At 33.2% G+C, this 26,501-nt stretch overlaps 2 protein-coding genes across 5 annotated transcripts in view; one reads left to right on the top strand and one right to left on the bottom strand.

The window, feature by feature from the left end:
- The window catches only part of bbs12 (Bardet-Biedl syndrome 12), a 98,275-nt gene that overhangs the window by 7,237 nt on the left and 64,537 nt on the right, over positions 1-26,501 (bottom strand). For 2 of the 4 annotated variants that reach the window (XM_068213237.2, XM_073921573.1), the window contains exon 4: positions 21,532-21,653. Coding sequence is in view for 2 of the 4 variants with exons in the window: in XM_068213236.2 (XP_068069337.1) it covers positions 4,427-4,447 (21 nt within the window). In the remaining 2 variants the exon portion in view is untranslated. Of the gene's footprint in view, positions 1-4,426; positions 4,554-21,531; positions 21,654-26,501 lie in introns of those variants that run through there. The other 2 variants (XM_068213236.2, XM_073921571.1) reach the window with 1 other exon arrangement.
- cetn4 (centrin 4) lies at positions 3-7,739 on the top strand. The gene is made up of 5 exons (XM_002667181.8): positions 3-119; positions 1,885-2,040; positions 4,451-4,579; positions 5,276-5,413; positions 7,507-7,739. Exons 1-5 carry the CDS (start codon positions 117-119, stop codon positions 7,594-7,596), a joined length of 516 nt encoding a protein of 171 aa, XP_002667227.2. The 5' UTR covers positions 3-116; the 3' UTR covers positions 7,597-7,739.

Here is a 26,501-nt window from a genome sequence, read left to right as displayed (position 1 = left end):
ACGCCCAGTCTGCGCGCTCGAGGAAGCCACGACAGTTGCTGACAGCGTTTCCTTCTGTTTACTAACATCTCACGCAGGTTACAACACGGTGCTTTTATTCTGCGCTTTTTATCAAAATGGTAAGTGTTATTTAGGTTACTTTTAATACTTTATTAACGAATTCGTGTCAGTATAATGTATTTAAAAGGTTAACACGCTGTTTGTTAGCTAAACAGTTAGCTTGTTGGCGTTATTGTTATGGAAACCAGCGGCTATTCGCTTTATAAACAGTAAAACAACAGAGTAAAAACAGTTTAATTTACATTATGAATAAAACATGTTTAATTTGAATTACACGGTTATTCTTTACAGTATGTGTTGAATCTAATTAATTACACTTAAGTTAATGTAAATCTACGTGTGTGATTATGAAACTAATCCATCAACCCAGATTACAGATTAACAACGAGTGAGTAAAGTATGTAAAGGTGTGATTAAGTGGCCTTTATTTAACCTATTGATTGAAAATCCAATGTTGAGGCAAAAGATGCAAAACCAGATTAAACATGAATGCAAACATATTTACATTAAAATAAGACATTTCGCATCAACATTGCATTGCTATTTTTTCCTTTATGAATATTTTCTGCTCACAAATGCTCCATTTATTTCAATATTAAACATTAATTTTCTTTTTGAATATTAAGAACTGCTTTCTGTGTGAAAATATTGTAAATATAATGTATTTATGTGATTCAAAACTGAATTCTCAGCATTATAAGTCACTTTGGGTAAATGTTTTTGCCAGTGATTGAATGTAAACGTAAATATAATCACATTACATAATTAAATATGAGTTTTTGAATATCCTAAGATTGTTTAGAATATAAAGCCTAAGCTTAAAGAGACAGTGCTCTGCATATATGAATACAAACATCACAAATCTATCTTTTAAATGAACATTTTCTATGGGATGCTTTACAATATTATATATGTACATATATGTATAGAGGTAAAGTTGGTTTTATATTCGCATATTCGTTCATTTAGAAGTCTCTACATTGTTTACCATGTTACTTTGAATATTCAATCGGAATTAGCATGCAAGTATGACTTCTAAACAACATTGACACTATGCAATTCACTGTAAACAATGTTGTACTTTGATGGTCATTTGCTGCTAATATGATTTCGCTATTTACAATTTTCAAATAATACTTTTCTGAAATTACATTATTAAGGAGAATGTCTGAATATCCGAATATAAAACCAACTTTACCTCTATCATATATGTCCGTTGCTGAAGCCAAATCTGGAGCTAATCTACCAAAATAACGTATAATGATCTAAAAATTAGCCCACCTAAATGTATTTGTTAGGAAAAAATATAAATTAAAATGTAAAAAAAGAAGTGTAAAAATCAAGAGAAACAAAAAAATTATAGTTAAAAATTTGTAGTTTTGTATTTTCTTTCTATTTCTAACAATCTTTGGTGACTAAAATATTATTCAAATAAATATATTGGTCTATTAAATCTGTTTTGTTTAAATGCACCAAAATATATGACCTTTGTTCCCTGAGAAATGGATAAAAGTATTAATTTTCAAAATGCGATGTACTCGTTTATGCTGAACATATGAATTATGAACATAAACACACATAAAATATAAAGAAAACCCATGATAATCAACATATAGGATGTGTCTGCTCACTTATTTCTGCATTTGCTCTTCTGTTGCACCTCCAACAATGTTTAAGTTCAGTTGATAGTCTTATTTGATTAATACATGACATGACTATTTCAAAAACAGTTTCATAAAACTTTAAAAACATAATTTAAAGTGTAATCTTATCGCCCCCTGGTGGAGACGTGTCTGAATCTCTCTTTTTGCTGTTATTTTCAAGGCGTCCGGCTTCAGGAAAAGCAGTGCTTCAGCAAACCAGAGGAAGAAAGCAGGACCCAAACCAGAGCTGACAGAAGAGCAGAAGCAGGAGATCAAAGAGGCGTTCGATCTGTTCGACACAGACGGCTCTGGAACCATCGATGTCAAGGAACTGAAGGTACAGACACTCTGAGACTCTAGTGTTCGCTATTGAGAAAGTGGATGAATCTTGCCATTACATAACACTGAAATCTGCTAAGTGACTAGTCTTACTTCTTATTCACTACTGGTTGATTAAATGTCCCACAACCCTGAGGTTACATCCATAATCTGTTATCAGATTATATGAGCCAGCCTAGCGAAAGGGATGCTTGCAGTTATCCTCATCAGTTTGCATTTATGATATCTCTGTTGATATTATAATGTGCACTTTTTGATGCAACAAAAACATTACAAATGTTGTCAAATTGCTTAATATTTAAATATTTTTGCATTCAAATGTGTATACAGTTGAAGTCTGAATTATTAGCCTCCCTGAATTATTAGTCCCCGTTTATTTCTGTTTAATGGAGAGCAGATTTTTTCAATACATTTCTAAATATAGTAGTTTTAATAACTCATTTCTAATAATTGATTTGTTTTATCTTTGCCATCATGACAATAAATAATATTTGACTAGATAATTTTTAAGACACTTCTTAAAGTGGCATTTAAAGGCTTTAATAGGTTAATAAGGTGAACTAGGCAGGTTAGGGTAATCAGGCAAGTTATTGTATAATGATGGTTTGTTCTGTAGACTATCAAAAAAATATATAGCTTAAAGGGGTTAATAAATATTGACCTTAAAATGGTGTTTAAAAAATTAATAACTGCTTTTATTCTAGCCAAAATAAAACAAATAAGACTTTCTCCAGAAGAAAAAATATTATCAGACATACTGTGAACATTTCCTTGCCCTTTTAAACATAATTTAGGAAATATTTAAAAAAGAAAAAATCTTTAAATTTATGCTTTAAATTTAACATTTTGCAATAAATAAATATAATATGTTGGGGAAAATAATTAACTAATTTATTAGACCGTTATGCACTGTCATTTATTTCATAATAATGGAATTATGATTTGTTTTTCATCCAAAATGTCCAGTATTTAAAAATGTCTCTACATGTATAGTTTTATAAAGAGATTTTTACTCTTTCATAATTGACATTTTATCCTGAAATGTCATTTTAATATTAAATAATACATTAAATAATGAGCATCAGAATTTTTCCAGCTTATTAATTACTATGACTTAAATACTATTACTAAATACTATGACACATTTTCTGAAATCTTATGGTTATTTTGAACATTAAACAATTAAAAGAAAAACACATTCTTTCAAAATATCGCCTCAGTGATCATGAACTAGAAATAGAAAAGGGCAGACATAAAAAATCCTGGACCCCTAAAAAACAGAGAATATGTAAACAGTGTGACACAAACCAAATAGAGGTTGAGACACACTTCCTTCTGTTCTGCCCTAAATACACCACGACTAGAGAAATATTTTCCCCCAATTTGAAACATTGACTTATTCATTTTTCAATTTAAATGATTCAGAAAAAACTTTACCATGTACTCGGAGAGGATGAATTGACATCTAGACTAGCTGCAAAATATGTATACATACACACCATAAGAAATGGTTAATGTAAATTCATTTATCTTATTTAAATAATTTAAACTTATTATTATTATTATTGTTGTTGTTGTTGTTGTTGTTGTTGTTGTTATATTTATCAAAGTTTTTTGTCATTATTTCTTATCTACTGTATTATTATTATTTTTTTGATGGTTTTAATATATTACATATTTAAAGTGCTTTGGCAATACTGTACTGATTCTTATGCCAATAAAGCAACTTGAACTTGAAAATGGGGTAGAAATATGTAATTAAATATGCACTAATTTGCATACATTTACAGAACAGAAAACTGAAGATTGGAAATGGGCAAATTCAATACTCTTATTTATTTATTTATTTTTCAACATATTAAATGTTTATCACTTCATTAACCTGAATATACAGTCAACAGAGATAAACACACACACACACACAACATGTTTTTCAGTAAAACATTGTAGGGCTGCACAATATTTAGTTTCAGCATTGATATGATCTGGAATGTAAACATTGACATGATTTATATTTAATTACTGAAGGTCTGTACCTCAATATTATCAGACTCCACCAAAAACCATAAAGCGCTGCTTGGTTCATTTTTATCTTTGTTCTGTTGTTTTCATCTGTGCTTTAAAATAGTTTCTGCACCTACAAAATCATCCAAATCCATGTGCAATTATGAAATTCTTTACAGATAGAATTTTAAAGTCATCTTGAGAAATTATATTATCACTTTATATTGCAGAAAAACAAAAAAAAATCGCAATGTGAGTTTTTTCAAATATCGTGCAGCCCTAAAATTTTGAATAAATTAAGTCAGATTATTTTTTGATTCTTAAGTGAAAGATGAGCACAAAAACACCTCCTGGTTCCCATTGTTACACTGCATACTAACCCAGTGTCTGACTGTTGTCATCAGGTTGCGATGCGAGCTCTGGGGTTTGAGCCGAAGAAAGAAGAGATAAAGAAGATGATCGCTGATATTGATAAAGAAGGATCGGGCGTAATCGGCTTCAGCGATTTCCTTTCTATGATGACACAGAAAATGGTGAGCAAACCAAACAATAACAGAACAATCTACAGTAAATCTGACCGCTGGAGCGCACCGCAGGCTCTGCAGAGAACGACGCCAATGAGTCTTCACTGTATGATGTGATGTGAACCACTGGACTGACAGAGTCCAGCTTCAATCTAAATTATGAGTGAAATTTGAATTCTTTTTCTAATATTTCCCAAGTGATGTTGACAGAGCATTTTTCACAGTATTTCATATGTAAAATTGAAAATGTAAAATCTGCTGAGGTCAATAATAAAATCCTTTTTTCTGATTGGCTATATTAAATTTCATAGCATTTAAGACCGGCAAAAATAAGCTTTAAATATAATATTCATTCATTCATTTTCCTTCGGCTTAATTCCTTATTTATCAGGGGTCACCACAGCAGAATGAACTGCCAACTATTCCTGCATATGTTTTACGCTGCGGATTGCCTTACAGCTGCAACCCAATACTGGGAAACACCCATACACTCATACACCACAGCCAATTTAGTTAATCAATTCCCCTATAGCGCAAGTGTTTGGACTGTGGGGGAAACCGGAGCACCCGGAGGAAACTCACACCAACACAGAGAGAACATGCAAACTCTACACAGAATTGCAAACTGACCCAGCCGGGACTCGAACCAGCATAGATTTTGGTCATACTTCTGCTCTAAACGTTGTCATTTGTGTGTGTCAACAGAGTGAGAAAGACTCAAAAGAAGAGATCCTGAAGGCTTTCCGGCTGTTTGACGATGACTGCACTGGGAAAATCTCCTTCAAGAACCTGAAGCGAGTGGCTAAAGAGCTCGGAGAGAACCTGACGGATGAGGAGCTGCAGGTGAGTTTTGAATACAGTAGAAGTACACATCGACTGTGAGTGACGTCACTTCCCAATACAAACACGCCCAATGAAATATCCCCTCCCCTGTCGTGTGATTGACAGGTTTGAGTGTTGGCATGGGAAATTCAAATGCAAAAGGATTTGCGATTCCATTAGAGTTTCGTCATGTTACATGCACGACGTGGAGAAAATGAAGCAATTATTGTTGGCCCATAGACACATGGGAAATGCATTTGCAAATGGACTTTGCTTTTTCATTTGGAATGTGGCAGTCACTGCACGTAACGAAAGCGGAAATGCAAACGCTAATGCGGGATTTGCAATTGCATTTGGATTATGACACAATTTATGCAGACACATATGAAAAATGCAATTGCAAATCCTATTTGAAAATTTACATGGATATACTTGCATATATTATTAGCCCCCTTCAGCAATATTAGTGTTGGATTGTCTCCAGAATAAACCACTGTTATACAATGACTTGCCTAATTACCCTAACTTTACCCTAATTACCCTAGTGAAGCCTTTAAATGTCACTTTAAGCTGAACACTAGTGTCTTGAAGAATATCTAGTCTAATATTATTTACTGTCATCATGGAAAAGATAAAATAAATCAGTTATTAGAAATGAGTTATTAAAACTGTTATATTTACAAATGTGTTGGAAAAAATCTTCACGTTTAATAGATATTTGGGGGAAAAATAAAAGACAGTTAATAATTCTGACTTCAACTGTATGTAAATATTTTAGTTTTGTATTTTTGGGGGATTTTATATGTTTTATTTATATATTCAATATTGTTACACAGTGAGTCTAAATATAATATGTAAATACAAACTTTTATTTTATATGCAATTAATTATTTGACAGCACTAAAATAAAGTAAACGTAAAATAAATATTGTCTTGTTTTTATAAATAATTAGTCAAAACTAAGTGAGTTTTTTCTTAAAACAAGCGACATGATCTGCCAATAAAATCATCTTGTTTTTAGTTGGAAAAAAGTTTGTTTTGCTCACCCTCATTGTCAGATTTAGCTCATCTTCAGGAAAATCTCACTTCATTTTGACTCGTTATTTCTGAAAGCAAAACAATATCATTAGTTGTCCACAAAATGCTTTATAAGATTTAGCAAATACGATTTATTTGATATTTGGACTAGAAACAAGACAAAATAATTAGAAATTTCCTCTAAATTTTCTTTTTCCAGTATTTCCCAAATGATGATTTCTCACAGTATTTCCTATAAAGTTTAATCTTCTGGAAAAAGTCTTATTTGATTTATTTCAGCTAGAATAAAAGCAGTTCTTAATTGTTTTAAAGCCATTTTAAGGTCAATATTATTAGCCCCCTTCAGCAATATTAGTTTTGGATTGTCTCCAGAACAAACCACTGTTATACAATGACTTGCCTAATTACCCTAACTTTACCCTAATTACCCTAGTGAAGCCTTTACATGTCACTTTAAGCTGAACACTAGTGTCTTGAAGAATATCTAGTCTAATATTATTTACTGTCATCATGGAAAAGAGAAAATAAATCAGTTATTAAAAATGAGTTATTAAAACTATTATGATTAGAAATGTGTTGAAAATACATACAGGAAGGCTAATAATTCTGACTTCATCTGTATATGTGTGACATGAGTCATCATGAGCAATCCTGGAGAACACACTACAAAAGGAAACCTCACTACATCATAGAAATAGTATTAAACTACGTTTTCAATTACGGTGTCTGAAAAGTCATTTCATTATTTAATAAGGAATTTAATTAAGCCAATACTACTTCATTAAAGGTCCCATGAAGTGCACTTTTTTATTTAATGTTTGACATAAGCTTGGTTCAAACATAAAGACAGGGCGGGACATATATTAGCTCCTCCCCTTTAATATATAAGCTTCGTCCTTTTAAAGAATAGCAAATATATTGCAAATAGCAAATATTCTAGAGATTTTACACATTCATTACTCGATATATACTTTATTCTCTCACTTAATTCCTTGCTTCTTAAACATCTGCAATCAATTTGGTTAATGTGTATTAGTTACTAACATTAATGAACAACATTACTGCTTTTAACACAGGAAATGATCGACGAGGCCGACAGAGACGGTGACGGGGAGATTAATGAGCAGGAGTTTCTGCGGATTATGAAGAAAACCAATCTGTACTGAAGCTGTAAACGCCTGACGCTCTCAAACACCTATAAGCCTCTTAAAGGACCTCAAGTGTTGCTCTCTTTTCTACGAAGATGTAAAAATGTTTTAAGCTATATGTATTTTGTACTATATATTAAATAAAATGTATTTGAGTCTGATGATTGAACTCAATTCAGTTTAAATGAATCAAGGATTTTGGGGGATTAACAGTTTTATTGATTCTTGAAGTCCTTTCTACAAGTTTCAGCTCAAAATAGCGCACAGATAATGTTCTCTAACTCTCTGAAACTGACCCTCTTAGGTTTTGATCTTAATTGTGGTGTTTTGGTGACTGTCGCTTTAAATGCAAATGAGATTGTGCTCTTTTCAGAAGAGGGCGGAGCTACAAATGCAATAGGTGCCTTTTAAGCAAAATACAGAATAATTTACAATATCTCTGTACAGAATCAAACCTTTTCCCTGTTAACTAACCCGAGCAAACTAGTCCCCAACTAAAACCTTGCGGTCATAACTTGGCTATAATTAAATATGATTAAAACCTTCGATATACAATAGACAGAAAGTGAGAAATAAAACAAATAAATGAGGAGAATAAATAAAATTTGGCCTTATGAACGTATCAAATTTGCACTGTCAGGATATATTTCTCTCTCATTGTAATCTTAGAAGGATTTTGTGTTTTAATTAAGGCTTTGTTGCATCATTCAGTTCATCAACATAGAGTTTTAACAATTCGACAAACAGCATTAAAGCTAATGTATCTTCAATATGAATTAAAACCGGGATCCAATTTATTCAAAAGAAAATCTGCCCATTTTTAACCCAAGTTTAACATTTGGCGCAACAGAATTATTAAATAAACCTTGATTTAAACTAGACTTCATCTCTGTTTTACACTAATGAAACGTTTGTGGGGCTGCAGAAGGCTGATGCAGCTTTACTCATTGTGTGCTATAGAGGGCGACCTTACAGATTTATCATGCAGTTTATGCACTTTGGTAACATACACTACTATATCATGCAAAGCTTGGAGTTGGTATCATTTATTTTAGCATCTGAAAACAGTTTAAAAGAGGGTAAATGAATTAATACTTTTATTTAGCAAAGACGTAGTAAATTGATCAAAAGTGATGATGAAGACAATGAAAAAATAGTTGATTTTTTACTTTTGATTTATTAAAGAAAGCTTAAAAATACTCTGCTGTTTTTAATATACAGCTGCTAAAAATAACAGAATTTAATAATTGTTATAACTCAATAATAATACGTTTTTTTGAGCAGCAAATGTTGTAATGGTGATCAAATGGTCAAAAATCACATCAGCTTTAAAAGAAACACTGGAATTAATTACATTATAAAATATATTGCATCAGAAAACATGTTTTACATAGTCAGAATATTTCAAACACTATTTTGGATCAAATAAATGTGGGCATTCGTGAGCAGAAGATGCATCTAACTAACTGTTCTTGAACTTTTGACTTGTAGTGAATATTACATAAAAACATGCGGCATTTATTTTTAGTTTTCTGCATTCAAACTTTCAAGTATCTGTCTGATCCTGTAGGTCATATATTTCAGGTGCTTTTAGAAATTATTTTTAATAAATATATTTTATAAACCACATTATTATGTATTTAACCCCATGTTAACCCTGAAATTTCTTTTTCAAATATTTCCCAAAGCGATGTATAACAGAGCAGGGATATTTTCACAATATTTCCTATATTTTGTCGCATTTGTTTTTGCTTAAACTTTAATTTTCTTTTTTCATTTTGTTTAAGGTCAATGTTATTAGCCCCCCTTAAGTTTTAGTTTTCAATTGACTTCTAAATGAAGCCTTTAAATGTCACTTTAAGCTGGATACCAGTATCTTTAAATAGTAAAATATTACGTACTTTCATCATGACAAAATAAACGAGTTATTAGTTCCAGCTGAAACTCGACAGAGAGAGCGAAAGCTCTCTCCATACAGAGAAACTGCTGCTCTCTGTCACTCAATAAATGGCAGCGATTATGAAACCTCACATCAGTCACACGGTCACATTTATTCTTATTATACCTCCTTGTTGTTTTGTTTTTGATGAAACTGAGAAACTTATAGATGGGAATTTTCATGCAGTAATGAGCATCATTTCATAACCTAAAACACAATCAAAAGTAAATCACAATCTTCAAATGGCAAGGTCACACTCATTCATTTTCATTCGACTTAGTGTCTGATTTATCAGTGGTCGCCACAGCGGAATGAACCACCAACTATTCCAGCATATTTTTTACACAGCGGATGCCCTTCCAGCTGCAACCCAGTACCGGGAAACACCCATACACACTCATTCTCACACACACTCATACACTATGACCAATTTAGTTCATCAATTCCCCTAAAGCACAGGTGTCAAACTCAGTTCCAAAAGGGCTGCAGCTCTGCACAGTTTAGTTTCAACCCTAATTAAACACACCTGATCAAACTAATTGAGTCCTTCAGGCTTGTTTAAACCTACAGTTAAGTGTGTTGGAGCAGGGTTGGAAGTAAACTGTGCAGGGCTTCGGCCCTCCAGGAATTGAGTTTGACACCCCTGCCCTAAAGCGACTGTTGAAGAAACCGGAGCACCCGGAGGAAACCCACACCAACACGGGGAGAACATGCAAACTCCATGCAGAAATGCCAATTGACCCAGCCAGGACTCAAACCAGCCACCTCCTTGCTGTGGGGCAAGCCACTGAGCCACCATGTCCCCCCTATTTATAAGTTCAAAATGGACTAAAAAATATCTTGGAATCGCCTCGACATACGCTGAATTATTTGACCAGTCCCACAGGTTCAGTAAAAACCGACCAGCAGCAGTCAAAACAGAAACAGAAACTCTGCTATTATTTACTGACCAGCTGCTGCTCCAAACCAGTTTATTTTAGGCTTTATTCTGAACACACAAAACCCCACTTTCAGTTTCCATTGGCCTGTGTATTTTTGTCCGTCCGTTTTTTTCTGTCAGCGCAAGTATTTCCCCTTTAGCAGAGCTGTGAGAAAAACAAACGCTATTGGCTGTTTTAAAAAAGGGGAGGGGCCACTCTAAGCCCCGCCCCTCTCTTCATGTTCAGTTGAGATCATGTCAAAAATCTACTGAAAATGCACATTTCAATGCACTTCACGAGAGCTTTACCCCTTGTGTATTGTTCAAATTGACTCCCCTTTGGTTATGTTGGGGCTGTTTTTGCCTCATTGTCATTTTAAGACCATTTTATGCCACTCATTGGTTTTTATGTATGGGCGATATATATACTGCATCACCAAAAATGATTGAGGTCATGTCCATGTGTTGTGAGATAAGCTGATATATTGATTATTGTGACAGGCCTATACTTGAATGCGCAGGTCTGAACTATAAAACACTGACTGTATACTGTAAAACTCTATTGATCAGCTCTAGTGTGTGAACGTGTGTGATGAGAGTCAGGGTTTTTGGCTTTTCTCTTAATAAATCAAACTCAGTCTGGAGGTTATGAATATCAGAAGATTATACTTTATAGCAATATTTTCCAAAAAAGCAGAGACAGCCTAGAGCAGACCCATCTCAGTCTCTCCCCAGGACAAATCCCATGTCCCTCAAATTTGCTATCCTCTTTATCCTTGCTTCCTCCCACCATTGTGTTTTCACAGCTGTATAGTGGTTCAACAGGCCTATCCCGGCTCCTACCTCTTTACGACCCCTTAAAGAACTAAGAACTGTTTTGAGTAGTATCCATGACTAGTATCTATGTTTCAAACATCTAAACTGGACTCTTCGTGCTCTTTTATGACCCCTTTGCCTTCACCTGTCACCTGTTTTCAAAGACATAATGTCATAATGACAATTTAATGTGTCTTCATATAGTTTGGTAAAAATAAATATTCATCAAGACCAAAAACACGACCGTTTTTGGAGCGTTATCTTCAGTAATTTTGTTAGATGAGCTCCAGATTTGGCTTCAGCACTGTCTAATCTAATGTATATGCACAAATATAATAGTGCAAAGCTTCCTATTAAAAAATATGAACGTAAAGGAGAGATTAATGAGGGCTGTACTTATATATGCTGAGCACTGTACGATATATTGCACCAAAATAAATAATATTATTGTCCTTTTAAGACCATTTTATGCCACTATGTATGGCCGATATATATTCCATCACCAAAAATGATTGAGGCGATGTCCATGTGTTGTGTGATAAGCTGATATATTGATTATTGTGTCTGGCCTACTCGAATGCGCAGGTCTGAACTATATAACACTGACTGTATACTGTAAAACTCTATTGATCAGCTCTAGTGTGTGAACGTGTGTGAAGAGCAGAAACACGACCGTTTTTGGAGCGTTATCTTCAGTTACTTTGTTAGATGAGCTCTAGATTTGGCTTCAGCACTGACTCATGTAATGTATATGCACAAATATAACATTGTAGAGTTTCCTATTAAACATATTAACGTAAAGGAGAGATTAGTGAGGGGTGTACTTATATATGCTGAGCACTGTACGATATATTGCACCAAAATAAACAATATTATTGTCCTGTTAAGACCATTATGCCACTATGTATGGCCGATGCAGCCTGATCTCACGAGAAAACGTAAGGATTTATGTTTTGGCAGTTTAGTGGCTAATTCGTACGAGTTAAGTCGTAAGAAATTGTACGATTTTAAAAAGGAGGCGTGGCACCGAACCCCCCAACCACCCCCCCCCCGTCCCCCCAAACCCAACCGTCATTGGGGGATGAGCAAATCGTACTAAAATTGTACGAATTAGATCATACAAATTCGTAGGAAATAGCCACTAAATGAAAAAGTTACGAATTGCCGTGAGATTGTGTTGGATATACAGTTGAAGTCAGAATTATTGGACCCCCTGAACTAGTAGAACCCCTGTTTATTTTTTCCCCCCAATTTCTGTTCAACAGAGAGCAGATTTCTTCAACACATTTCTAATCATAATAGTGTTAATAACTCATCTCTAATAACTTTATTTTATCTTTGCCATGATGACAGTAAATAATGTTAGACTAGATATTTTTTAAGGCACTTCTATCCAGCTTAAAGTGACTTTTAAAGGCTTAACTAGGTTAATTAGGGTAACTAGGCAGGTTAGGGTAATTAGGCAAGTCATTGTATATCAATGGTTTGTTCTGTAGACTTATCGAAAAAAAAGTTAGCTTAAAGGGGCTAATAATATTGACCTTAAAATGGTGTTTAAAAAATTAATAACTGCTTTCATTCTAGCCGAAATAAAACAAATAAGACTTTCTCCAGAAGAACAAATATTATAAGATATACTGTGAAAATTTCCTTGCTCTGTTAAATATAATATGTGAAATATTAAAAAAAGGAACAAAAATCCAAAGGGGGGCTAATAATTCTGACTTCAACTGTATATTCCATTACCAAAAATTATTGAGGCGATGTCCATGTGTTGTGTGATAAGCTGATATATTGATTATTGTGACTGGCCTACTGAATGCGCAGGTCTGAACTATATAACACTGACTGTATACTGTAAAACTCACTTTACCGATCAGCTCTAGTGTGTGTTCAGACAGTGAACGTGTGTGAAGAGCAGAAACACGAGGCAGCGAAATGACTGATGCATTAATGAAATGACTGATCGCAAACCCTAATGACTAACGCAGCAGTAAAAGTGATTTTGCTTTTCACGTCTAAAAGTAAAGACGCAACTCGACCCTTAACATACAGTTCAAGACACTAGGATTCAGCTTAAGGTGACGTTTAAAGTTGCTTAGGTCAAAGTAATTAGGCAAGTCATTGTATAACAGTGGTTTATTCTGGAGACAATCTGAAACTAATATTGCTAATAATATTGAGCTTAAAATGGATTAAGAAAAATTAAGAACTGCTTTTCTTCTAGCTGAAATAAAATAAGTAAGACTTTCTCCAGAAGAAAAAACATTATAGGAAATACTGTGAAAATTTCCTGGCTCCGTTAAACATCATTCGGGAAATATTTAAATAAAACACGCACAAGTCGGGCTAATAATTCTGACTGTCGTCATATCTACGGCAAAATGTTCCGCAAGTCAGTAATAATGCAACAATATCTGCGTAATAAACAGGATTTCAGTCAGTGTTATTTTTCCAAGCTCTCTGCGAAACACAGAGGCGTCGGCGGATCCGCTTGCATCAGGGCGAAAGTTTGTTTACAAGTTTCAGACACTATAAATTGTGAATGGAAAGTAGGAAATGGTAAAGCCGTGTGCGTCAGGGTTCGAGCTTTCACCTCTGTATCTGAAGGTGGGATCGCTCGACTGATAACGGAGCAATGTGTCCATATATAACTGTTTTCAGAGCAAGCGTTTTGTTAATAATACACTTTCTTTGCAAGCTGATGTGTGAATCACCGTGAAATAAAACTGATGCACTTTCTATGAAACCAGAACTAGTGTTGCAGCAACAAAAAAACACTGAATTTTTTCCAAAATTGTGACAGTTTGTTATCATCCGCTCGAGAGTTTTGGATGAATCATTGCAAGTTTTGCACAAAACTACTGACTATAAAGAATTAAAACTGATGCATAAACTCACAATACAAAAAACACCAAACATTTATGAGATTGATTCAGTAGAATACTGGGATTAACGATGAAAAGAGGCCTTTTAAGCATTGAAACAATAATAAATCTTTCCATATTATTATTATTTTCTGGGAAAATTCAGCGTAATAATTAGTTCATATATGTGGAAAGATGCTGTCGGTCATTTTAAGGGCAAGAAGCATTTGTTGACATTTTAAAAGACTGTATTTAAGAATCTATTTAGCTCAGAAATATCATTAATTATCATCTGAAATCTTTATCCTTTGTCTCCATGCCTCAAACCAGCAGGATGTTTTTATTTTATTGTAATTAAGCTATAAGTGTGAATCGCTTTTAAGTAAACAGAAACACACCCAGACCCATAGCTACTGAAAGGTTTTTTTTTCTCAAAAACTGGACTTTTTGCAGCTATTCACCTCATTTTCTATTTAATTATGAGGTTTAAATACTGCAAATACTGCATTTTAATGACATTTTAGGCATTTTTTTAAAAATAGCTTGTTGGCTGAACATCAATCAAACTTTTTGATGCACCAAAATATTTCCTTAAAGATTAATATATATATATATATATATATATATTTTTTTTTAATACTAATTTATTGCATAATTTATCATTAAGAAAAAAATATGATGCTGTAATTTTTTTATTAAAACTGTGGCTTATTTTCATTTATTAGGCAAATAACAAACTGGCCAGCGCATTCATCTTTCCTGAGTTAGAGTGTGGCCATTTGAATAAAATAAATAAATAAATAAATAATTATAATTATTATTTTATTCACAATTTTTTTTAGATTTTTCTTTTGTAAAAAAAGATAAATTAAAAATGTATGGATAACAATAGCCTGATTAATATTATAATTCACTTTAATATGGGCCGCTCTTGGTGCTTTACACCTTTTTATTGATAAATTTTAGTTTCATGACTAAGAATAACAGTTTTTTAAAATGTTTTCGCTATTTATCAACAATACAGAACATCAGTAAAAGATGACTAAACTTTCGTTGGATTGTATGTTTTCTTGCACAGATGTTGGACATGAAAAATAATTGGGTTATTTTCACAATTTATGATGGAAATGCAGTCAAAATAGAACAAATGAGCTCATGTATCTGGACCTTCGTCAGTGGGGGGGTGGTGGGTCTTTCGAACCATCCGAAAAAGAGGCTCTTCAAGCATTGAAACGATAAAAGTAGTAATAAAGCTTTACATATTATTATTATTTTAAAATTCAGCGTAATAATTAGTTCTTTTAAGCACTGAAACAATAAAACTAGTAATAAAGACGCCTTTTAAGCATCAAAACAATAATAAACCTTTCCATATTATTATTATTTTCTGGGAAAATTCAGCGTAATAATTAGTTCATATATGTGGAAAGATGCTGTCGGTCATGTTAAGAGCAAGAAGCATTTGTTGACATTTTAAAAAGACTGTATTTAAGAATCTATTTGGCTCATAAATATTCATTAATCATCCTCTGAAATCTTTATTCTTTGTCTTCATGCTTCAAACCAGCAGGATGTTTGTTTTAATTATTTTAGATGTGTGAATCACTGTGAAATAAACAGCAGCAGACTGATGCACTTTCTATGAAACTAGAACTAGAGTTGCAGCAAAAAACAGCGTATATTTTCAGCAGTTGTGACACAGTCTGTTATTATTGTGTGCTCGAGAGTTTTGGATGAATCATTGCAACGTTAGCACAAAACTACTGACTATAAAAACTAAAAACTGATGCATAAACTCACAGTGCAAAAAACACCAAACATTTATGAGATTGATTCAGTAGAATATTGAGATCAAAGATGAAAAGAGGCCTTTTAAGCACTGAAACAATAAAACTAGTAATAAAGACACCTTTTAAGCATCAAAACAATAATAAAACTTTCCATATTATTATTATTTTCTGGGAAAATTCAGCGTAATAATTAGTTCATATATGTGGAAAGATGCTGTCGGTCATACTAAGAGCAAGAAGCATTTGTTGACATTTTAAAAGACTGTATTTAGGAATCTATTTGGCTCATAAATATTCATTAATCATCCTCTGAAATCTTTATTCTTTGTCTTCATGCTTCAAACCAGCAGGATGTTTGTTTTAATTATTTTAGATGTGTGAATCACTGTGAAATAAACAGCAGCAGACTGATGCACTTTCTATGAAATCAGAACTACTGTTGCAGCAAAAAACAGCGTATATTTTCAGCAGTTGTGACACAGTCTGTTATTATTGTGTGCTCGAGAGTTTTGGATGAATCATTGCAACGTTAGCACAAAACTACTGACTATAAAAACTAAAAACTGATGCATAAACTCACAGTGCAGAAAACACCAAACATTTATGAGATTGATTCAGTAGAATATTGGGATCAAAGATGAAAAGAGGCCTTTTAAGCACTGAAACAATAAAACTAGTAATAAAGAGGCCTTTTAAGCATCAAAACAATAATAAAACTTTCCATATTATTATTATTTTCTGGGAAAATTCAGCGTAATAATTAGTTCATATATGTGGAAAGATGCTGTCGGTCATACTAAGAGCAAGAAGCATTTGTTGACATTTTGAAAGACTGTATTTAGGAATCTATCTGGCTCATAAATATTCATTAATCATCCTCTGAAATCTTTATTCTTTGTCTTCATGCTTCAAAGCAGCAGGCCGTTTATTTATTTTATCGTTGTTAAGCAGATGTGTGAATCACGGTGAAATAAACAACAGCAGACTGATGCACTTTCTATGAAACCAGAACTAGAGTTGCAGCAAAAAACAGCGTATATTTTCAGCAGTTGTGACACAGTCTGTTATTATTGTGTGCTCGAGAGTTTTGGATGAATCATTGCAACGTTAGCACAAAACTACTGACTATAAAAAACTAAAAACTGATGCATAAACTCACAGTACAAAAAACACCAAACATTTATGAGATTGACTCAGTAGAATATTGGCTCACACTTTATTTTGATGGTCTGTTTGTTGAGTTTAAGTTACATTGCATCTACATGCCAACTAATTCTCATTAGATTATAAGTAGACTGTTAGGTTGGGATTAGGGCTATGATTCGTGTAAGTTGATATGTACTTGCAAAGATTCTTATAGTCAGTTAAATGTCTGGATTAAAGATGAAAAGGGGTTTTTCGAGCATTGAAACAATGAAAGTCGTAATAAAGCTTTCTTATTATCTGAGAAAATACAGTGCAATAATTAGTTTATAGATGTCAAAAGATTTTCCCAGTCATGGGTTGCGGCTGGAAGGGCATCCGCTGCGTAAAAACTTGCTGGATAAGTTGGCGGTTCATTCCGCTGTGGCGACCCCGGATTAATAAAGGGACTAAGCCGACAAGAAAATGAATGAATGAATGAATGAATGTCAAAAGATGTTGTCGGTCATACTAAGAGCAAGAAGCATTTGTTTACATTTTAAAAGACTCAAGGATTAATTTGGCTCATACATATTCATTAATCATCATCTGAAATCTTTATTCTTTGTCTTCATGCTTCAAACCAGCAGGATGTTTTTATTTTATTTTGATTTTATTGTTGTTAAACAGATGTGTGAATCACTGTGAAATAAACAGCAGCAGACTCAAGCCCGTATAGCGAGACTATTGAAAGGGGTGTTTGTTTGTTTTTTTCTCAAAAACTGCACCTTTTTGCAGGTATTCACCTCATTTACTATTTAATTATGCGGTTTAAATACTGTATTTTAATAACAGGGTGGTCTTTCAAACCAATTAGCTCCTCCAATTCCCCTATAGCGCACGTGTTTGGACTGTGATGGAAACCGGAGCACTCAGAGGGAAACCCAGGCCAACACGGGGAGAACATGCAAACTCCACACAGAAATGCCAACTGACCTAGCTGGAGCTCGAACCAATGACCTTCCTTCTGTGAAGCCACAGTGCTAACCACTAAGCCACCATGCCACTATATGAGCAATGAGTAGCAGCGTGATATGGCTGTATATCGGCACTGGTGGGAGGTGTGCGTGCCCCCACCAGTGCCGATATACAGCCATATCGCACTGCTACTCGTGTGATATTGTGTTTAAACAACAGTTTGACGGCATAATTGTGTATATAAAAATGAAATCAATCATGGAGAGTCTCAAAAACCCTTTTGTATGAGGAACTACTTTCTTCCGCTGAGCGTGCATCTTTTAAACTGTAGATCTGTAGAGTCTGCTTTTCGCTGGCTGTATGTGGGCGGAGTAATACACAAAGGGTAAAGAGGCTGTACGGGTGCTGATATTAATTTAATATATCACGGCTATCAGCCAATCAGATTCGAGACCCAGACAGAACTGTTTTATATATATATATATATATATATATATATATACATACAAAAAGGAGTGCGTAAATATGTCCGTAAAAGCATGCAATCTTTTCCCCTCTTCTATACTCGCTGCCTACAGTGATGCGTTTACAGCTAATATACGTGCACTGACCCCGTGTTCGTTTCCCCCTCCACAATCGAACCGTTAATCTGACTGAAGATTGACCTTTAAAACCGAAACAAGCAAGAAAAACAAAGCATCTTCTGAGAAATGTGCAGTGTGTGCTGGTGCAGTCGCATGCATATGATGATGATGCTGCTGATGATGATGTTGTGCCCTGAATGCGCTTATAGGAAAATTAGCTTTCACGTCTCAAATAATACTCCCACATGCAGGCCGGCGTCTGGTTTCCTCTAAACCCGAGTGTTTCCACAACAGCAGTGTTTTTGAGACGTGGCCATCTGTTAACCCCTAAATGCCAGGGAAATGTCAGCGCTTCAGATATGAGAATACAGTGATAATTGAGACCCCTTTAGTTGTTAGTCAGCGGTGCTGGTGTCAAGAGCTCAGGCGCTGGTATGTACGTCGGATTCTTTCTGTTTCTTGCTTTTCTGATGATTATTTGCTGTTCTCCGTGTGTTTTTGGATAGATAAATAACTTTGCAATGTGTGTAGTCAATATGCATGCGTAAACATGTATATATACTAGCTTTGAAGGCCATGTGGTGTGTGTTTGAGCATTGAGGTGTTAATGGCGGAGCTGTGTTTTAGTAGAGGTGTGTGTTATTGGGTCACACACGTTGCTGAGCTTGTGAAAGTGGAATTACCTGAGCCAGGCATCGTCGACGTCACCTGTGCACATCTAACACACACACACACACACACATCTATCGCAGATGAAACACACTGCTCAGCTGCTCCGAGTGCCACTGTTTGTGTCAATTTAATGTATAAATTAAATGTTTAATGTATTTAAATGCATGATATAAAGTTTATTGAGTGTATCTGCTGCTTAACGTACAAAATAAAACTTAAAGTAGGTTATAAATGTATGTTGTTTTAAGATAAATGCTTGATTGTTCACATTATGAAGATTTTTTTGTTGTATTTTTAGTAGTCGGCATGTGAAATGGGTCAAAAAAGAGAAGGATAGGTGCTGTTGAATAATTTTAGGACAACTTTGGTGAAAGTTTTTGATAGTTTAAATGTTGACCATGCTGTAGGCAGCTGTGGAAAACAGAGAAAGTTCTTAATTCTCAGTTCCTCCGGATTATTAATTGATGATTTATAATTATTCTAAAAATAATAGCAGATCTTTTTATGCTTCTTTCACTTATTTTAATATGTTAATAAGTTTAACAGGGGTGACACTCAGCACTGTGGCCTCACAGCAAGATGTTCACTGGGTTGAGGCATTTCTGTGTGGAGTTTGCATGTTCTCCAGGTGCTCCGGTTTCCCCCACAGTCCAAACACATGCGCTATAGGGGAACTGATCAACTAAGTTGGCTGTAGTGTATGAGTGTGTATGTGTGTTTCCCAGTACTGGGTTTCAGCTGGAAGGCCATCTGTTGTGTAAAACATATGCTAGAATAGTTGGCGGTTCATTCCGCTGTGGCTACCCCTGATGAATAAAGGAACTAAGCCAAAATAAATAAAAGTTTAACTCAATATTTTTAGTCAGTTTGATTAATGCAAGCTAGAAAGTTGGCGGTTCATTTTGCTGTGGTGACCCCAGATGAATAAAGGGACTAAGCCAAAAAGAAAATCAATGAAGAAATGAAGAAAGAAAGTTTCATTTGATTCAACTAATAAATTTGATGTACCACATTTTTTTTTATTTACGGTGTAATGATAATGATTTATTTTGTTATTTATTAATATTGATGCCATTTAAAAAAATTAATAAATCAAAATTACCAACAAAAATGTAAGCAATTTTTGGCTTGAAAAGGGATGTGTTCATACACATGAATTTAGAAATGTAGATGTTTTGGTGCATTTAAACAAAACAAGAAAAATTATGTAGGTCACAGTATGTCTGATAATATTTTTTCTTGAGGAGAAAGTCTTATTTGTTTTATTTCGGCTAGAATAAAATCAGTTTTTAATTTTAAACACCATTTTAAGGTCAATATTATTAGCCATGCTCAGCTATATTTTTCCAATAATCTACAGAACAAACCATCGTTATACAATTATTACCCTAACCTGCCTAGTTACCCTAATTAACCTAGTTAAATTAGTTTTCTTTATTGGCATTGATTGTTTTGAAATTTAAATGTCATTAACATGCCTGTGTTTTAATTTCTGTAATAACTATGGCTGTCAAGCCAGGATCTTGATGCTTTATTGTGGGTATGTTGTTTACATGAAGAAATCTGTGTTACAAGTTAAACAAAAATTATAATAATGAATTATATTTTCAACTTAAATAGTTTTTGTCTTGTGTTTACATTAATTTTACATTCAATTAGCCAAAATTACAAGTTTTTTAAATGCGATTAACCGCGATTAAATATTTTTTAAAAGTGTGTCTAATTAGTTAATTTTTTTAATCGATTGACAGCACTAATATATATATATATATATATATATATATATATATATATATATATATATATATATATATATAAAATACAATTCTAATGCACAGGATTATTGCAACATATATACTTCTTTTATTTATTATTTTATTATTTTAATTAAAATTTTATTTACACACACACACACACACACACACACACACACACACACACACACACACACACACACACACACACACACACACACATGCATATAGAGTTTTTGATATATGATATATATGATATTTTTAACTATTATTTTTCATAATATGATAAATATATAGTATTATAAAAAGTTCAAGCAAACAAAACATTATTCCCCTGAATGCCCTCATGCTGAGTGTTAATTGTGCTTCTGACATGATGCTAAACACACAGATTGTGCTCAGTCATGGTAGAGAAGTAGGACAGCTGGAGCCGCACACACACACACACACACAGGCTCTTCCCAGCGGCCGGCCGTCCCCCGCCCACACCCGTCTGATTCCCCTGCGTTTACCGTAAGATCCGCTCAATCCAGCAGCTCTCGCTCTCGCTCTGAATCAGCCGGAAAACTGCTTCAGCTGTGCCCGCGCTCGTGCCCCCAATATCAGCCCGACCCGAACAACCCGACTGTTGTGTCTGAGAGAAAGTGAAAAACAGAAACTCACAGTCAACTCTCAACCGGTACTGCAACTCACAGCTTCATGCTAATGCGCACAGAAGAAAATAACAAACATATGTCTATGACATTATGAATTACATCTCACATGCATGCAGGATCAACAAGACACAATAACTCTTGGAGCAGTCATGCAATTGTTACCAAAAATATCCTACATTAAAGTGATGGTTCACATGCCTTTTTACATGCAGTTAAAGTCAGAATTATTCGCTCTCCTGTGAATTTCTTTTTCTGATATTTTCTAGATTACAGATGCAGGAATTTTTCACAGTATTTCCTATAATATTGTTTCTCCTGGAGAAAGTCTTATTTGTTTTATTTGGGCTAGAGTAAAAGCAGTTCTTAATTCTTTAAAGCCATTTTAAGCTCAATATTATTAGCCCCCTTAAGCAATATTAGTTTTGGATTGTCTCCAGAACAAACCACAGTTGACTTGCCTAATTACCCTAACTTTACCCTTATTAAGTGGTTCTCAAAGTGAGCGTCGGGACAATGAAGGGGGTCGCCTAGTGATTTCCAAAGACCTATTTATTTTTACTAAACCATTACCATATTTTATCCATAACCTACTAAAGAGAAAAAGAGTTGTTTATAGTTACTATATTCTATTTAGTTACTATAGTAGCTTATAGTTACTAGTTCTATTAGATTGCGACCCCTGGGGTAATTACATTATATTAAAGACACAGCAATAGTGTCAGATTGATTTTATAATACCAGGGTAAACTTTCTGGCCCATTTACAGCACTGACATACATAAAAAAATTAAACGAAGAATAGACTTGGGTCTATGGAGTGTGTGTGTATGTGCCATTGCATGCAAGGGTTCTGTAGTTATATCCACCTCAGAGGATATTGGGGGTCGCGAGCCACTGGCATTATCATTTTGGGGGTCGCGGGCTGAAAAGTTTGGGAACCCCTGCTCTAATTAACCTAGTGAAGCCTGTAAATGTCACTTTAAGCTGAATCCTAGTGTCTTGAAGAATATCTAGTCTAATATTATGTGCTGTCATCATGGCAAAGAGAAAATAAATCAGTTATTAGAGATGAGTTATTAAAACTATTATGATTAGAAATGTGCTGAAAAAAAATCTGCTCTCTATTAAGCAGAAATTGGGGGAAAATATAATTCATCTGTATATCATCTAATATTTTTAATCATAAATGCGTTTGACAAAATAATAATGATAATAATAATAATAATAATATAATAATAATATAATAACAGTAATAATATAATAACAATAATAATATAAATATAATAATAATAATAATAATATAACAATAATAATATAAATATAATAATAATAATAATAATAATAATAATAATAATATAAATATAATAATAAAAATAATAATAATAATATAATAATAACAACAATAATAATAATAATGATATAAATATAATATAATAATAATAATATAATAATAATAATCATATTTTAATAATAATAATAATAACAATAATAATAATAATAATAATTCTTCCTTACATTTTTATAGCGCTTTTAATTATAATTAAAATACATTGGATTTACAAAAATTGTTTAATGTACCCGCGTTCGCGTGGGTTTCCTCCGGGTGCTCCGGTTTCCCTCACAGTCCATAGACATGCGGTACAGGTGAATTGGGTAGGCTAAATTGTCCGTAGTGTATGAGTGTGTGTGTGTGAATGTGTGGATGTTTCCCAGAGATTGGGTTGTGGCTGGAAGGGCATCCGCTGCATTAAAACTTGCTGGATGAGTTGGCGGTTCATTCCGCTGTGGCGACCCCGGATTAATAAAGGGACTAAGCAGACAAGAAAATGAATGAATGTTTAATGTAAATGGTTGCAAACACTTTATAAGGGCTGAATTTATCAAATAAGTTAAACATTACTTGTGACTAAATGACTAAAAAATCGAATTTGTTTGCTTAAATTCTGCCCATCTAAATTGTTAGCAGCCACTTACCCTATAAAACACCTAGTAAATCATTTATGAATCTATTTTTTCAGTGCAGTCTCATCTTTCCATTGCAGATCCAGTGTGTCTACTGCACATTCACACATTGCGATTTCAATGCATGAAGGATATATTTGTGCAGCTCTAGTTGATTGTCTTTTTAAAAAGTCAAGTGTTATATTGGAGAATGATGATCAGTCATAGCTCAGACGTCCCCAACTCATTTAACAACACAAATAGACACGAATGAGTCAAGAACAGATGAATGTGGAGCAGCTCCAATCATTTGATGAGAAACGTTTGAGCTCAGATTGAAATCTCTTTTTTATGCTGCTTTAGTGTCACTGCTGCGGGTAGCACAAACTGAAGAGATCTTATTTTCCAGCTTTTGCTTTCATTAGTCTTGATTTCAAAGCAAGCAATGAATGTATTTAATTATTTTTAGGTTTGTTTGTTCAATTGTTTGAGTATTTATTTATTTGCCTATTTATTTGTTTGTTAATGTAATTATTTATTTGTTTGTTTGTTTATTTGTCTAGTTATCTATTTATTTATTTGTCTATTAGTTTGCTTATTTGTTTGCTTATTTGTTTATTTTATCAATTATTTGATTATTGATTTATTTGTATATGTATTTATTTGTTTATTTAAATATTTGTGTATTCATTTATTTGTCTATTTGTTTGCTTATTTTTACATTTGTTTGTTTATTTATTTATTATTTATTTGTCCATTTATTTTCATTTATTTATTATATGTTTATTTTATTTATTTATTTGTTTATTTATTTTATTTGTACATTATTTGTTATTTTTTGTTTGTTGGTTTATTCTTTATTTGTTTGTTTATTTTTTTGAATATGAACTGTAGGTACTGTTTTTTTGTTTGCTTGTTTGTTTGTTTGTTTGTTTGTTTTGCATATACATGTCCCAGTTGAGTACTTTTAGAAAATTGACGGTGTATGTGTGTGTGCGTGCGTGTGTGTGTGTGTTTGCATTCATTACATGTTGAACGATACATGATTAAAATCATGCAAATTAAAAGTTGCTAATTTTTGCAAAATGAGTTCACCCCTCACAGATCTCTCTTTTAAATTCATATACTCTATGGGATGCTTTATTATATTATATTTTTGCATATACAGTACCAAAAGCGAAAACCGGAACTAATCTAACAAAAGAAACTGAAGATCACTTTCCAAAAATGAGTCCATAATATATATATATATATATATATATATATATATATATATATATATATATATATATATATATATATATATATATATATATATATATATATATATGGGGAAATATTAAATAAAATGTTAATAAACAGGAAAAATCATTAAAATATATAAAATTTAATTGAAATTAAGTATTATTATTACTATTAATTATTTTTGGCAATAACTTGTTTGAATTTAATTATATTATTTTTCTGTTTCTAAAGATGTTTGATGACTAAAATATTATTTTAATAAATATATCTGTTTAATAAATCTGTTATCTTCAAATGCACCAAAATATATAGTCTATATTCCCTCATAAATGGATTCAAATATTGATTTTCAAAAATGCGTGTACTCAATTATACTGAGCACTGTACATATATATGTATATTAATATAACCATATATTTTTACTTTTCCTATTTTGACCTTTCTTTTCCTTTTCATTACCATCAGGTGTGTGTAGATAAATAGAAATAATAGCAAAAAGCCCCAAATCTTACAGTAACATATTTATGGAGATTACCTATATTGAATAACTGTAAATTACTCATGAGCAGCCACTAGTAAATATGCATATATGGTATTGTGTTGCGTGTGTCCGTTAATATCACAGTTTTAGTTCCTCAATATATGTTCCTCATTGGCATTAAAGGGGCAGTTCACCCAAAATTAAAACATTTCTCACCATTAACGCACACTCATGTTCTCTTCCGTTGAACACAAAACCAGATACTCTGAAGAAGCTTGGGAAAAAACAGCCCTTGGCATTCAGGAACATCGCTATGTTTTATACCATACCATAATATGGAAGTCAAGGGCTCTTTAGAATATATGCGCTGTCAATTTGCAGTTTTCTGTATTTTTGTGATTCATGTCTTTATTTTTGTATTTATTTTTATTTATTTATTTATTTATTTATTTATTTATTTATTTATTTATTTATTTATTTATTTATTTATTTATTTATTTATTTATTTATTTTATTTTTTTCTGCTTTTGAATTGCATCATGGGATCTTTCTTAACAAACAACTTTTAACCTTGAAAAGGTATAAAAAGTGACTTTTATGAACATTTTTAATAGTTTAAAGTGCTATATTGTCTGGATTGGCTATAGAAACCGTGTAATAAACACCAGTACATTCTCTGTTATTTAACCAATATATATATATATATATATAAATTGTGTGAATGAGTGTGTATGGATGCTTTCCAGTGATGGGTTGCAGCTGTAAGGGCATCCGCTGCATAAAACATATGCTGGATAGGTTGGCGGTTCGTTCTGCTGTGGTGACCCCTGATTAATAAAGGGACTATAAGCCGAAAAGAAAATGAATGAGTGAATGTAATATTTAAGACCTATCAAATCAGAATTCAAGGCTTTTTAAGACTATTCATAAGGATGACTAAGTATTTTTTCTACACTTTTTGATGACCCATGGGTGCGCTGCAACAGACGAAACCCAAACCGGTTTAAGTGGAGGATTTGACATATGTGTGAACTGCCCCTTTAATATGAACATGAGAGTAGTCCCTGATTTGTATGTACAGTGTAGCAGGTAAAGTCAAAGCATGACGCTTCAGCTGACTCAGTCAAGCCAAACGTGTGTTGTGGAGACTCTAGTTTGAG

Source organism: Danio rerio, chromosome 14, assembly GCF_049306965.1.
Source record: "Danio rerio strain Tuebingen ecotype United States chromosome 14, GRCz12tu, whole genome shotgun sequence".
NCBI classification, from domain to species: domain Eukaryota; kingdom Metazoa; phylum Chordata; class Actinopteri; order Cypriniformes; family Danionidae; genus Danio; species Danio rerio.
The sequence above is the reverse complement of the archived record's forward strand: the minus strand, read 5'-3'. Positions and strand labels throughout refer to the sequence as shown.

Excerpts from the sequence above, each read along its gene's own strand:
- cetn4 (XM_002667181.8), top strand. Across the intron at positions 2,041-4,450 it reads TCGATGTCAAGGAACTGAAG|GTTGCGATGCGAGCTCTGGG; the intron begins GTACAGACACTC and ends TGTTGTCATCAG. Across the intron at positions 4,580-5,275 it reads CTATGATGACACAGAAAATG|AGTGAGAAAGACTCAAAAGA; the intron begins GTGAGCAAACCA and ends GTGTGTCAACAG.